At 51.0% G+C, this 14,963-nt stretch overlaps 1 protein-coding gene across 1 annotated transcript; it reads left to right on the plus strand.

Annotated features, from left to right (window-relative positions):
• Positions 1 to 10,427: 10,427 nt before the first annotated feature.
• Positions 10,428 to 13,619, plus strand: GP1BA (glycoprotein Ib platelet subunit alpha). Its single transcript, XM_077969955.1, has 2 exons — positions 10,428 to 10,625; positions 10,853 to 13,619. Exons 1-2 carry the CDS (start codon positions 10,545 to 10,547, stop codon positions 13,151 to 13,153), a joined length of 2,382 nt encoding a protein of 793 aa, XP_077826081.1. The 5' UTR covers positions 10,428 to 10,544; the 3' UTR covers positions 13,154 to 13,619.
• The last annotated feature ends 1,344 nt before the right edge of the window (positions 13,620 to 14,963 follow it).

The following is a 14,963-nucleotide window of genomic DNA, read 5'->3' on the forward strand; positions in this document are numbered from 1 at the left end:
CCTCACATTTTCTTTATCCAGTCAACTGTTGATGAACACATACCTTTTCTGACAATAGCTTCATCCTAAGGCTAGACCCCATCATAATCACGAGAATAATGCCAACAGCTGACAGCTCACCTGGACTTACATATTTCCTCATCCACATTCAGAGAAGGTTTGTATACCTTAACCATCAAACAAGAGTCTTGGGTTTCATTATGAAAGCACCAACTTACATCCTATTTCTATGCCTGGGCCAATCACCCTGACCATGAACACCCTAATCAGCTTATGTCAGGGTACTTGTCGGGTCCATAAACTGTGTCAAAGAGGAGGGAGTCTATTGAGTGGCTTAGATCCACTCTCACAGCTGAGAGAGAGTCAATGTCACCAAAAATTCTAGGGATGAGATAGGAGTAGTTTCTCAAAAGAAAAAAAGGAGCAAAAGTTGAATGGATTTTAGATAGACCTCCAACTAATGTCTTCTACACAAATTCTTTAGACATGAACTACACTGGGGGGGTGCATGGGCTCACGCCTGTAATCCCAGCATTTTGGGAAGCTGAGGCAGGTGAATCACTTGAGTCCAGGAGTTCAAGACTAGCCTGTGCAACATGGCAAATTCCATCTCTCCAAAAAAAAAAACAAAAACAAAAATTAGCCGGACGTGGTGGCACACGCCTGCAGTCCCAGCCACCAGGCAGGCCAAGGTGGGAGGATCCCTTGAGCCTGGGAGGTCGAGGTTGCAGCGAGCCACAATCACGCCACTCCACTGCACTCCCATCTGGGTAACAGAGTGAGACCCTATCTGAAAAAAAAAAAAAAAAGAAAGAAAAGAAAAGAAAGAAGGAAGGAAGGAGGGAGGGAGGGAGGGAAGGAAGGAAGGAAGGAAGGAAGGAAGGAAGGAAGGAAGGAAGGAAGGAAGGAAGGGGAAGGAAGGAAGGAAGGAAGGGAAAGGAAAGAAAGGAAAGAGAAAGGAAAGAAAGGAAAGAGAAAGGAAAGAAAGGAAAGAAAAAGGAAAGAAAGGAAAGAAGGAATTACACTAGAGACTGGAGAACTGGATTAGGAGCCAGGCGTGGTGACTCCCACCTGTAATCCCAGCACTTTGGGAGGCCAAGGTGGGCAGATCACCTTAGGTCAGGAGTTCAAGACCAGCCTGGCCAACATGGTGAAACCCCGTCTCTACAAAAATAAAAAAATTAGCGAGGTGTGGTGGCGTGTGCCTGTAATCCCAGCTACTCGGGAGGCTAAGGCAGGAGAATCGCTTGAACCCGGGAGGCGGAGGTTGCAGTGAGCAGGAGGTTCCAGTGAGCCGAGATTGTGCCACTGCACTCCAGCCTGACAGAGGGAGACTCTGTCTCAACAACAACGACAACAAAAACAAGAACTGGATTAGATTTCTTCGAATGCATGTAACAGAAATCTACTCTAGCTAACTTAATCCAACAGAAATTTATTGGAAAGAGATACAGGAGCTCACTGGATGCAAGAGAACATTGACAACACAGGACAGCTCAGGAATCAGGTAACTTTGGGGACCTTAGTAGCAGGAACGTCTCTACAGCTTTTCCTGCACACTGCTGAAATGAATGAAGACCAGTTCTGCATCCTCTTCCCTTATCACCTCATTCACCATGTGGAATCCTAGGAGGAGTACAGTTGTCCACGATTAGGTCACACTCCTGGGCTAGGCTCAGATAATAAGGTAACCGTCCAATGGGTTCAACTTGCCCACTGCCTAGACAGAGCCGATTTATCAAGACAGGGGAACTGCAATAGAGAAAGAGTAATTCACGCACAGCCGACTGTGTGGGAGACCAGAGTTTTACTGTTACTCAAATCAGTCTCCCTGAGCATTTGGGGATGAGAGTTTTTAAGAACAACTTGGTGGGTGGGGGAAAGCCAGTGAGCCGGGAGTGCTGATTGATCAGGTCAGAGATGAAAATATGGGAAGCTGAAGCTGTTCTCTTGTGCTGAGTCAGTTCCCGGGTGGGGCCACAAGATCAGATGGCCAGTTGATTGATCTGGGTGGGGCCAGCTGATCCATCAAGGGCAGGGTCTGCAAAATACCTCAAGCACTGGTCTTAGGGGCAGTCCAGGGAGGGTCAGAATCCTGTGGCCTCCAGCTGCATGACTCCTAAACCATAATTTCTTTTTCTCTTTCTTTCTCTTTCTTTCTTTCTTTCTTTCTTTCTCTTTCTTTCTTTCTTTCTTTCTTTCTTTCTTTCTTTCTTTCTTTCTTTCTTTCTTTCTTTCTTTCTCTTTCTTTCTTTCTTTCTTTTCTTTCTTTCTTTCTTTCTTTCTTTCTTTCTTTCTTTCTTTCCTTTCCTTCTTTCCTTCTTTTCTTTCTCTCTTTCTTTCCTTTCTTTCCTTTTTTCTCTTTCTCTCTTTCTCTCTCTCTCTCTCTTTTTCTCTTTCTCTCTTTCTCTCTCTCTTTATTGAGACAGTCTTGCTCTGTCAGCCAGGCTGGAGGGCAGTGGCGCCGTCTCGGCTCACTGCAACCTCCGCCTCTGGGGTTCAAGCAATTCTCCCATCGCAGCCTCCCGAGTAGCTGGGATTACAGGTGCCCACCACCACGCCCGGCTAATTTTTATATTTTTAGTAGAGACGGGGTTTCACCGTGTTGGTCATGCTGGTCTCAAACTCCCGACCTCAGGTGATCCGCCCACCTCGGCCTCCCAAAGTGCTGGGATTACAGGCGTGAGCCACTGGCGCCCAGCCTCCTAAACCACAATTGCTAATCTCGTGGCTAGTTTGTTAGTCCTACAAAGGCAGTCTAGTCCCCAGGCAAGAAGTAGGTTTGTTTTGGGAAAGGGCTGTTACCGTCTTTGTTTTAAACTATAAACTATATGCTGGGTGTGATGGCTCACGCCTGTAACTATAAACAATAAACTAAGTTCCTCTCAAAATTAGCTCAGCCTATGCCCGGGAAGGAACAAGCACAGCTTAAAGTTTAGAAGCATGATGGAGTTGGTTAGATCTCTTCCACTGTCTCAGTCATAATTTTGCAAAGGTGGCTTCAATAACAGGAAGAATATTAGGGAAGGAACTTTTATTTTATTTTATTTTATTTTATTTTTGAGACAGGGTCTCACTGTGTCACCCAGGCCAGAGTGCAGTGGTGCAATCATGGCTTACTGCAGCCTCGACCTCCTGGGATCAAGCAATCCTCCTACCTCAGCCTTTCGAGTGGCGGGGAGGTGGAGACAGGAGGACTGCTTGAGCCCAGGAGTTCGAGACCAGCTTCGGTAACATAGTGAGATTCTGTCTCTACAAAAAATTTTTTAAAATAGCTGTGCATAGTGGCACATGCCTGAGGTCCCAGCTACTTAGGAGACTGAGGTGGGAAGATCGCTTGAGCCTGGGAGGTTGAGGCTGCAGTGAGCCACGATGGCACCACTGCACTCTACCCTGGGTGACAAAGTGAGACCCTGTCTCAAATCAAACCAAACCAAGCAAACAAAAAACACAGAAAGCTATCTCCAAAATGGCACCACATCCAGATGGGTTTATAGGTGAACTCCACCAATCTATATAGAACAGAAAATCCCTATCTATAACTGTTCCAGAGAATATAGTTTTCCAATTTACAAGGCTGGCATAACTCTGATCATAAAACCAAACAACCAAACAAACAGAAAAACAGACAAAGATCCCCAAAAGAGATCTATAAGCCACTCCTATTTTCTAACTTAGATGCAGAAGTCCTAAATAAAATGTAGCAGGCCAGACGCGGTGGCTCACGCCTGTAATCCCAGCACTTTGGGAGGCCGAGGCGGGCGGATCACAAGGTCAAGAGATCCAGACTAGCCAGGTGCAGTGGCTCACCCCTATAATCCTAGCACTTTGGGAGGCTGAAGCGGGCTGATCACCTGAGGTCAGAAGATCGAGACCAGCCTGCCAACATGGAGAAACCCTATCTCTATTAAAAATACAAAATTAGTCAGGCGTGGTGGTGCATGCCTTTAATCCCAGCTACTTGGGAGACTGAGGCAGGAGAATCACATGAACCCAGGGGTGGAGGTTGCAGTGAGCTGAGATCACGCCATTGAACTCCCGCCCGGGCAACAAGAGCGAAAAAAGAGATCGAGACCATCCTGGCCAACATGGTGAAGCACCCTCTCTACTAAAAATACTAAACATTAGCCCGGTGTGGTGGTGTGCCTGTAATCCCAGCTACTCAGGAGGCTGAGGGAGGAGAATTGCTTGAACCTGGGAGGCGGAGGGTGTAGTAAGCCGAGATCGTGCCACTACACTCCAGCCTGGCAACAGAGTAAGACTCTGTCTCAAAAAAAAAAAAAAAAAAAAAAAAAGGCCGGGCGCGGTGGCTCAAGCCTGTAATCCCAGCACTTTGGGAGGACGAGACGGGCGGATCACGAGGTCAGGAGATCAAGACCATCCTGGCTAACACGGTGAAACCCCGTCTCTACTAAAAAATACAAAAAACTAGCCGGGCGAGGTGGCGGGCGCCTGTAGTCCCAGCTACTCGGGAGGCTGAGGCAGGAGAATGGCCGGAACCCAGGAGGCGGAGTTTGTAGTGAGCCGAGATCCGGCCACTGCACTCCAGCCTTGGCGACAGAGCGAGACTCCGTCTCAAAAAAAAAAAAAAAAAAAAAAAAAAACCAGTGAGTAAATCAACTCAGAATTATATTGACCAAGTAAGGTTAATTCCAAGGACTCAAAGATGCAAAATTTGAAAATGTGTTAATACAATTCAGGGCATGACACGATGGCTCACACCTGTAATCTCAATACTTTGGGAGGCCGAGGCAGGCAGATCGCTTGAACTCAAAGTTCACAACCAGCCATAGCAAAACCCATCTCTACAAAAAATAAAAACTAGCCAGACATGGTGGCATGTGCCTGTAGTCCCAGCTTCTTGGGAGGCTGAGGTGGGAGGACTGCTTGAACCCAGGAGGCAGAGGTTGCAGTGAGCTGAGATTGTGCCACTGCACTACAGCCTGGGCAACAGAGCCAGAGGACTAAATAAATAAATAAATGAATATAAAAATAAAAAATAAAAAAACAGGACATTGACATCTGAAGAAAGTAAAACATAGGATCACTTTAGTAGGTGCCAAAGCATGTGAGTCTGTGTTTGGAAAATCCTTCAACTTCAGAATCTTTGGAGAAGTGGAGCATGCTTCAGCTTTCCTAGCTGGAAATGCCAGACACCTGCTTTCCCAGACTCTCTTGCAGCTGGGTCACAGACACATGCCCAATCAGACTCACCCAGACTTTGTTTTGTTTTGTTTTTTCAAGACGGAGTCTCACTCTGTCACCAGGGCTGGAGTGCAATGGCGCGATCTTGGCTCACTGCAACCTCCGCCTTCCGGGTTCAAGTCATTCTCCTGCCTCAGCCTCCTGAGTAGCTGGGATTACGGGCGCGCACCACCACGCCCGGCTAATTTTTGTATTTTTAGTAGAGACAGGGTTTCACTATGTTGGCCAGGCTGGTCTCGAACTCTGACCTCAGGTGATCCACCTGCCTCGGCCTCCCAGAGTGCTGGGATTACAGGTGTGAGCCACCACGCCCGGCCCAGACTTTGAATTGGGAGCCAGTATCACAAAGGAATAGGGATGGTGTAGGATTTTGTCTGCAGCAGGTGCTGTTGTGATGACACTGTTTCCGACTCAGCAGCTCGAGTTCTACACGCTTCCATAACCTGGTCTTGCAGCAGGAGCAGAATTTTGCTCACCAGACTGGTTCTGCAGCCTGGTCCTGGGCACTGTTCCTGGCTGCATAGCTCCATGTCTGCTTCTCCAGGCCTCACTGGGAAGTCTTTGAAGTAGCCAGGGTTTTTGTTGTTGTTGTTGTTGTTGTTTTGTTTCGTTTCATTTCGTTTTTTGTTTTTTCACCCATGACACTGTCCCAGGAGGTCCTGAGAAAATGTGCCCCACGGGCCGGGCACAGTGGCTCAAGCCTGTAATCCCAGCACTTTGGGAGGCCCAGACGGGCGGATCACGAGGTCAGGAGATCGAGACCATCCCGGCTAACACGGTGAAACCCCGTCTCTACTAAAATACAAAAAAAATTAGCCAGGCGTGGTGGCAGGCGCCTGTAGTCCCAGCGACTCGGGAGGCTGAGGCAGGAGAATGGCATGAACCTGGGAGGCGGAGCTTGTAGTGAGCCGAGATGGCGCCACTGCACTCCAGCCTGGGCGACAGAGAAAGACTCTGTCTCAAAAAAAAAAAAAAAGAAAGAAAAAGGAAATGTGCCCCACCAATGTATTTTTAATGAATTCCTTTGCAGCCTAAATTAGGCAGACCATTTTCTGTTGCTTACAACTAAACATTCTGATACAGTAAAACGCCCTCAAAAATCAACAGCAGGCTGGGCGCAGTGGCTCAGACCTGTCATCCCAGAACTTTGGGAGGCCGAGGCGGGCAGATCACTTGAGAGCACGAGTTCAAAACAAGACTGGCCAACATGGTGAAACCCCATCTCTACTAAAAATACAAAAATTAGCCCGGCATGGTGGTGTGCACCTGTAATCCCAGCTATCTGGGAGGCTGAGGCAGGAGAATTGTTTGAACAGGTTGCAGTAAGCTGAGATCATGCCACTGCACTCCAGCCTGGATGAGTATCAAAAAAAAAAAAAAAAAAAAATTTCAACAGCTTTGGGGCTTGGGGTCCTTATTTAATTTCCTGGCTTCTCTCTAGACAATCTTCTACCTCACTTTCTATACTACCTTGTTTTCTCCACATTTTGCAATACCTTTGCAGCTGGCAAATTATATAAATGGCAAATCTATGGATTAACTGCATCTGGCTTAAATGTCTGTCCCTTGTCCAGTCACCAGCTGGAAGCAGACAGGGGCAGGCTCAGGCGGCTGCCTGGAGCTCCTACTGGGGAACAGTGCAGGGCACATTCTCATCACAGAAGGGGCAGTGGGCCAACAGGCGGGACATGGTGTCTGACTTTCTGTAATAGACATTTAACCTTGTCTTGCGAAGTCAGAAGAGGCTTTCCAGAGGAAGGAATTCTGAGCTGGAACTTGCCAAATAAGTAAAAGTTAGGCAGAAGGGGATAAAGTTGAAGAAAAAGTTCAGGCACAGGAGGGAATGAACAAGAATAAGGGTAGAGTGGTAACTGACGGGGCTGGATACGCAGGCAAAGGTGAGATCTTGCAGGATCCCACATGCCACGTTGGGAACTTTCGACTTCCTCCTGAGATGTATGAGGAGCCATTGGTGAATTTATTTATTTATTTATTTAGAGACAGAATTTCACTCTTTCACCCAGGCTGGAGTGAGGTGGCGTGATCTCAGCTCACTGCAACCTATGCCCCCAGGGTTCAAGCGATTCTCCTGCCTCAGCCTCCCTAGTAGCTGGGATTACAGGCACCCGCCACCACACCCGGCTAATTTTTTGTATTTTTAGTAGAGACGGGTTTTTGCCATGTTGGCCAGGCTGGTCTCAAACTCCTGACCTCAGGTGATCCACCCGCCTTGGCCTCCCAAACTTCTAGGATTACAGATGTGAGCCCACTGGTGAATTTCTTTCTTTCTTTCTTTTTTTTTTTTTTTTGAGACGGAGTCTCGCTCTGTCGCCCAGGCTGGAGTGCAGTGGCGCTATCTCGGCTCACTGCAAGCTCCGCCTCCCGGGTTCACGCCATTCTCCTGCCTCAGCCTCCGGAGTAGCTGGGACTACAGGCGTCCGCCACCATGCCCAACTAATTTTTTGTATTTTTAGTAGAGACAGGGTTTCATCATGTTAGCCAGGATGGTCTCCATCTCCTGACCTCGTGATCTGCCTGCCTCAGACACCCAAAGTGCTGGGATTACAGGCATGAGCCACCGCGCCCGGCCTCATTGGTGAATTTCAAGCAATGGAAGGATATGAGCAAATGTGAAGATCTGAAAGACCACTCCAGTGGAGAATAAAGAGAAGAAAGGGAATTGGGAAGTGGGGAGACCAGCAAGGAGGCTGTTGCAGGGAAGCAGTAGTGAGAAGATGGTGCCTTGGGCGGGGCATGGTGGCTCATGCCTGTACTTCCAGCACTTTGGGAAGCTGAGGTGGGAGGATCGCTTGAGCCCAGGAGTTTGAGACCAGCCTAGGCAACAAAGGGAGACCCTGTCTCTAGAAAAAAAAAATTAAATCAGCCGGGTGTGGTGGTGCACGCCTGTAATCCCAACTTCTTGGGAGGCTGAAGCGGGAGGATCCCTTGGGTCCAGGAGTTTGTTGTTGAGTGAGCCATGATTGCGCCACTCCATTCCAGCCTGGGAGACAGCAAGGGAGACCAGCCTGGACAACATGGTGAAACCCTGTCTCTACTAAAGATACGAAAAATTAGCCGGGCATGGTGGTACACACCTGTAATCCCAGCTACTCAGGAGGCTGAGGCAGAAGAATCGCTTGAACCTGGGAGGCAGAGGTTGCAGTGAGCCAAGATGGCGCCATTGCACTCCAGCCTGGGTGACAGGGCAAGACTCCATCTCAAAAAAAGGAAAAGAAGAAGAAGAAGGAGGAGGAGGAGGAGGAGGAGGAAGAGGAGGAGGAGGAGGAAGAGGAGGAGGAGAAGAAAAAGAAGAGAAAGAAAAAAGAACAAGAAGAAAGAAGAAGAAAGGAGGAAAAGGAGGAGGAAGAAGAGGAGGAGGAGGAAGAAACAACAACCACCTTGGACTAGGAATGCTGGCAGGATGGTGTGGATGGAGAGTAGATTTGAGAGAGATGGGAGTAAAATCAGCAGGACTTGGTGATGGGGGATGAAAGACGGGAGACATTATAGATGACTATTAGGGATTGTGTCTGTGTTGATTGAATGGTTAGGTAAATGAGTGGATGATGGTGCCATTCACCAGGTTAAGCAACACAGAAGGAGAAGCCATTTGGAGAGAAATGATGACTTCAGCTTTGAACATACTGTTTTGGTGTCTGTGGGACATCCAACTAGAGATGTCCAGAAGACAGCTATACATATGTGCTTGTGTCTCAGGAGAAGGGTCTGGACTAGAGACATAGATTTGAGAGTCATTAGGTTGTAGGTGGTGGTTGAAGGCAAGGGAATGGATGAGGATAATCTCAGGTGGTTGCATAGCATAAGGAAAGAAGAGAAGTTCGGGCACAGTGGCTCCTGCCTCTAATCCCAGCACTTCGGGAGGCCAATGTGGGTGGATCACTGGAGGTCAGGAGTTCGAGACCAGGCTGACCAACATAGTGAAATCCCATCTCTACTAAAAATAAAAAAATTAGCTGGGCATTGTGGTGCATGCCTGTAATCCCGGCTACTCAGGAGGCTGAGGCAGGAGAATTGCTTGAACCGGAGAGGCGGAGGTTGCAGTGAGCTGAGATCATGCCACTGCACTCCAGCCTGGGAAACAGAGCAAGACTCTGTCTCAAAAAAAAAGGGAAAGAAGAGAGCCTAAGCACAAACTCTGGGGGCAGGTTAATTGTTCAGGAAAGGCACAGGAGGGGGAATCTGTGAAGGAGACTGAGAAGGCCCAACCAAACAGGTAAGAAGAAAACCAAGAAAATCACAGGGTCATGTGTCACAGAGGCCAAAAGGAGAATCCCAAGGGGTGAGTGGCCATGGGTGTGTGGGCTGCTGAAATACAGGAAGATCACAGTGGAGAAGTGTCCCATGGACGTAGTGAAGGGAGGGCATTAAAGACCTTGGTAAGAACCGAGTCAATGGAGTAGCAGGGGAAAGAAATCAGCATAGACTGGGATGAGAAGGCAGAGAGAAAGGTGGGAGAGAATTAAAAGTAGGCAACTCAGGCCGAGGTGGGCAGATCATGAGGTCAGGAGATGAAGACCATCCTGGCAAACATGGTGAAACCCCGTCTCTACTGAAAAAAATACAAAAAATTAGCCAGGCATGGTGGCGGGCGCTGGTAGTCCCGCTACTCGGGAGGCTGAGGCAGGAGAATGGCGTGAACCCGGGAGGCGGAGCTTGCAGTGAGCCGAGATGGTGCCACTGCACTTCAGCCTGGGCTACAGAGTGAGACTCCATCTCAAAAAAAAAAAAAATAAATAAGTAGGCAATTCTCAGAATGCAGCTGTCAAGAGGAAGAGAAGGTGGCATCTGGAGAGGTTTTTTTGTTTTTAAGATGGAGTTTCGCTCTTGTCACCCAGGCTGGAGTACAATGGCACCATCTCGGCTCACCGCAACCTCCTTCCACGTCCCGGGTTCAAGTGATTCTCCTGCCTCAGCCTCCTGAGGAGCTGGAATTACAGGCATGTGCCACCACACCTGGCTAATGCATTTTTAGTAGAGACAGGGTTTCCCCATGTTGGTCAGGCTGGTCTCGAACTCCCAACCTCAGGTGATCCACCCACCTCAGCCTCCCAAAGCTATGGGATTACAGGTGTAAGCCACTGTGCCTGGCCCTGGAGAGGTTTTTAAAAGATGGCGGAAGGCTGTTTGGAGGAGTCCACCCCCATCTCCCCTGTGTAAAAGGAAAGCGGAAGAGAGAACCACAAAGGCGGCTTGGGGGAAAGCCGTGGAGTGAGGCGATAAGGGCTTGTGTCCAAGGGATTCCTGGTCACTGGAATCCCTATCAGGCCTGCATTTCCTCCTCACCCCCATCCCCTTTCTTGCCACTGGCTTAGTCCTCCATGGGGCTAGAAGAGAGAAGGACTGAGTTGAGTGGCACCTCAGAAGACGCTATGTGCCTTCGGAGGTCTTTCTGCCTGCCTGTAAGCTGGGGTTGGTGCTGGGGCAGGAGAGGGGTTGGAGGGAGGGGAAAGAGGGCCTGGAGCTAGTAGTTTAAGCTCTGCAGGCAAGGGTGGGAGAGGGGAGTAGGGAGGACAGGAGGTGTGAACGCTGTTTCTGGAAGCGAAGCTACAGGGGGAAGGGGACTGGGACCTGGGGGAATGCTTCCAGGGGCTGCAGGGGGGTCCACTCAAGGCCCCCTTGCCCACAGGTCCTCATGCCTCTCCTCCTCTTGCTGCTCCTGCTGCCAAGCCCCTTACGTCCCCACCCCATCTGTGAGGTCTCCAAAGTGGCCAGCCACCTAGAAGTGAACTGTGACAAGAGCAATCTGAGAGCGCTGCCTCCAGACCTGCCAAAAGACACGACAATCCTCCACTTGGGGGAGAACCTCCTGTACACCTTCTCCCTGGCATCCCTGGTGCCTTTCACTCGCCTCACTCAGCTGTACTTAGATAAGTGCGAGCTCACCAAACTCCAGGTCGATGGGACACTGCCAGTGCTGGGGACCCTGGATCTATCCCACAATAAGCTGCAAAGCCTGCCCTTGCTAGGGCAGTCACTGCCTGCTCTCACCATCCTGGACGTCTCCTTCAACCAGCTGACCTCGCTGCCTCTTGGTGCCCTGCATGGTCTTGGCAAACTCCAAGAGCTCTACCTGAAAGGCAATGAGCTGAAGACCCTGCCCCCAGGGCTCCTGACGCCCACACCCAAGCTGGAGAAGCTCAGCCTGGCTAACAACCACTTGACCCAGCTCCCCGCCGGGCTCCTGGATGGGCTGGGGAATCTCGACACCCTTCTCCTCCAAGAGAACTCGCTGTATACGATACCAAAGGGCTTTTTTGGGTTCCACCTCCTGCCTTTTGCTTTTCTCCATGGGAACCCTTGGTTATGCAACTGTGAGATCCTCTATTTTCGTCGCTGGCTGCAGGACAATGCCGAAAATGTCTATGTGTGGAAGGAAGGTGTGGACGTCAAGGCCATGACCTCTAACGTGGCCAGTGTGCAGTGTGACAATTCAGACAAGACTCCTGTCTACAGATACCCGGGAAAGGGATGCCCCACCCTTGGTGATGAAGATGACCCAGGCCTATATGATGACTACACAGACGAGGACACTGAGGGTGATGAGGTGCGTGCCACAAGGACTGTGGTCAAGTTCTCCACCAAAGCCCATACGACTCCCTGGGGTCTGTTCCACTCATGGTCTGCTGCTTCTCTAGACGGTCAAACGCCCTCCTCCTTGCATCCAACACAAGAATCCACTAAGGAGCAGACCACATTCCCACCCAGACGGACCCCAGATTTCACACTTCACATGGGATCTGCCACATTCTCCAAAACTCCAAAATCCACTACTGAACTGACCCCAAGCCCGACCACCTCAGAGCCCACCCCAAGCCCAACTACCCCGGAGCCCGCCCCAGAGCCCACCCCAAGCCCGACCACCCCTGAGCCCACCCCAAGCCCAACCACCCAGGAGCCCACCCCAAGCCCAACCACCCCTGAACCCACCCCAAGCCCCACCACCCAGGAGTCCACCCCAAGCCTGATCACCCCGGAGCCCACTCCAAGTCAGACCACCTCAGAGCCCACCCCAAGCCCAACCACCCAGGAGCCCACCCCAGAGCCTGCCCCAAGCCCGACCACCCCAGAGCCCACCCCAGAGCCTGCCCCAAGCCCGACCACCCCAGAGCCCACCCCAGAGCCTGCCCCAAGCCCGACCACCCCAGAGCCCACCCCAAGTCAGACCACCTCAGAGCCCTCCCCAAGCCCAACCACCCTGGAGCCCACCCCAAGCCCGACCACCCCAGAGCCCACCCCAACTCAGACCACCCCAGAGCCCACCCCAAGCCCAACCACCCCAGAGCCCACTCCAACTCAGACCACCCCAGAGCCCTCCCCAAGCCCGATCACCCCAGAGCTGGCCACAAGCCCGACCATCCCGGAGTCCGCCACAAGCCTGATCACTCCAAAAAGCATCATATTTTTGACTACCACAAAACCCGTATCACTCTTAGAATCCACCAAAAAAAACATCCCTGAATTTGATCAGCAACCAAAGCTCCGTGGGGTGCTCCAAGGGCATTTCGAGAGCTACAGAAATGACCCTTTTCTTCACCCCGACTTTTGCTGCCTCCTCCCCCTGGGCTTCTATGTCTTGGGTCTCCTCTGGCTGCTCTTTGCCTCTGTGGTCCTCATCCTGATGCTGACCTGGGTCAGGCATGTGAAACCACACGCCCTGGACTCTGGCCAAGGTGCTCCTCTGGCCACAGCCACACAAACCACACATCTGGAGCTGCAGAGGGGACGGCAAGTGACGGTGCCCCGGGCCTGGCTTCTCTTCCTTCGAGGCTCACTCCCCACTTTCCGCTCCAGCCTCTTCCTGTGGGTACGGCCTAATGGCCGTGTGGGGCCTCTAGTGGCAGGAAGGAGGCCCTCAGCTCTGAGTCAGGGTCGTGGTCAGGACCTGCTGGGCACAGTGAGCATTAGGTACTCTGGCCACAGCCTCTGAGGGTGGGAGGCTTGTGGACCTTGAGAGAGGAGCCTATGAGCTCTCCTATCGAATCTAGTTGGGGGTTGGGCGGATAAGGAACAGAGAGTCATGGGGGAGGGGTCTTAATTCCTTTTTCTGTATCAGAAGCCCTCTCTTCGCACCACAGGCACACAACTTCAGTCCCAGCAAAGCAGAAAGGGTAATGACATGGAGTTGGGTGGGTCACAGGACAAAGCTCCCGATGCTGCATGGGGCGCTGCCAGACCTCACGGTGAATCATTTTGGCGGAATACAGCATGGTTCCCACGTGCATCTATGCACAGAAGAAAATCTGGAAAGTGATTTATCAGGATGTGAGCACTCATTGTGTCTGGATGTTACAAATATGGGTGGTTTTATTTTCTTTTTCCCTGTTTAGCATTTTCTAGTTTTCCACTATTATTGTATATTATCTGTATAATAAACAATAATTTTAGGGTTGGGAGTGATGGCTCATGCCTGTAATCCCAGCACTTTGGGAGGCCAAGATGGGTGGATCGCCAGAGGTTGGGAGTTTGAGACCAGCCTGGCAAACATGGTGAAACCCAGTCTCTACTAAAAATACAAAAATTAGCCAGGCATGGTGGTGCACACCTGTAATCCCAGCTACTCGGGAGGCTGGGGCCGGAGAATCGCTTGAACATGGGAGGTGGAAGTTGCAGAGAGCCAAGATTGTGCCACTGAACTCCAGCCTGGGTAACAGAGTGAGGCTCCATCTAAAAAAAAAAAAAAAAGCCTTCTGGCCGGGTGCAGGGGCTCACACCTGTAATTCCACACTCTGGAAGGCTGAGGCTGGTGGGTTGCTTGGACCCAGGAGTTTGACACCAGGCTTGGCAACATGGCAAAACCTGATCTCTACAAAAAATACAAAATGTCAGCCAGGTGTGGTGATGTGTGCCTGTGGTCCCAGGTACCTGGGTGGCTGAGGAGGGAGGATCACCTGAGCCTGGGAGACGGAGGCTGCAGTGAGCCCTGACTGTGCCACTGTACTCCCGCCTGGGTGACCGAGTAAGAGCCTGTCTCAAAACAACTTGGTTTCTTTCAGTGAAGAGTGGCTGGGGCACCTGTCATGAGAATTCACGAGGCTCCAACTGCCCCTACACTGGTCACAACTTATCCAATAGACCTTCAGTTATAGCCTGCACTTCCCCTGCCTGGGGTGCCTCCTTCTCTCCTCCAGGGCTGGCCACCCACCAGGCCACCCTAGGCATCAGATCCAGCTCAAAAATTGTCGTCTTCCTGGAGTTTAACGACAACTGCTGACACCCACCTGGCAGCAGCCTGCAGTACTAGGGGCAAAGGTGGGTGCCTGCTTTGCACCTGCAGTCTCAGAAGTGCAGCTCTCACTGCCCAGGTCAGCAGGACAGCAAGGGGTGGGCCCTGCAGCATGCACCATTTGGTGAGTGTGACTGAATAGTCTTGGGTTTCCTGCTCTCAGGCTGGGACACAGGCAAACGGAACCCCATTTTTCTCATAAATCCTGCCATTCCCTAAACACACTGGTGTGGCTTCCTCTCCTGCCTTGTCTCCAGCCCAATCCAGGGCTTGGGGCCCAGAGAATGGGACCATGGAGACCCCCATCCCCCTCCAGATGGTCCCGGAAGATCTCCCAAACCTGAAAGTCTGACTGCATCTCTCCCCAGGTGGAGGACCAACTCCTGAGCTTGGCAGTCAGGGAGTGCCACGCACTGACCCCATCTGACAGTCCAGCTTCATCTCAAGGCAGATCACAGCCTGTGCTCCAACTATCACAAGCCTATAGATCACCTGCTCCCCGACAGTGTTTTAC

The sequence above is a fragment of the Macaca mulatta genome, chromosome 16 (assembly GCF_049350105.2).
Source record: "Macaca mulatta isolate MMU2019108-1 chromosome 16, T2T-MMU8v2.0, whole genome shotgun sequence".
Lineage (NCBI taxonomy): Eukaryota > Metazoa > Chordata > Mammalia > Primates > Cercopithecidae > Macaca > Macaca mulatta.

Excerpts from the sequence above, each read along its gene's own strand:
- GP1BA (XM_077969955.1), top strand. The coding sequence starts at position 10,545 with ATGGGGCTAGAAGAGAGAAGGACTGAGTTGAGTGGCACCTCAGAAGAC. Across the intron at positions 10,626-10,852 it reads GGAGGTCTTTCTGCCTGCCT|GTCCTCATGCCTCTCCTCCT; the intron begins GTAAGCTGGGGT and ends CCTTGCCCACAG.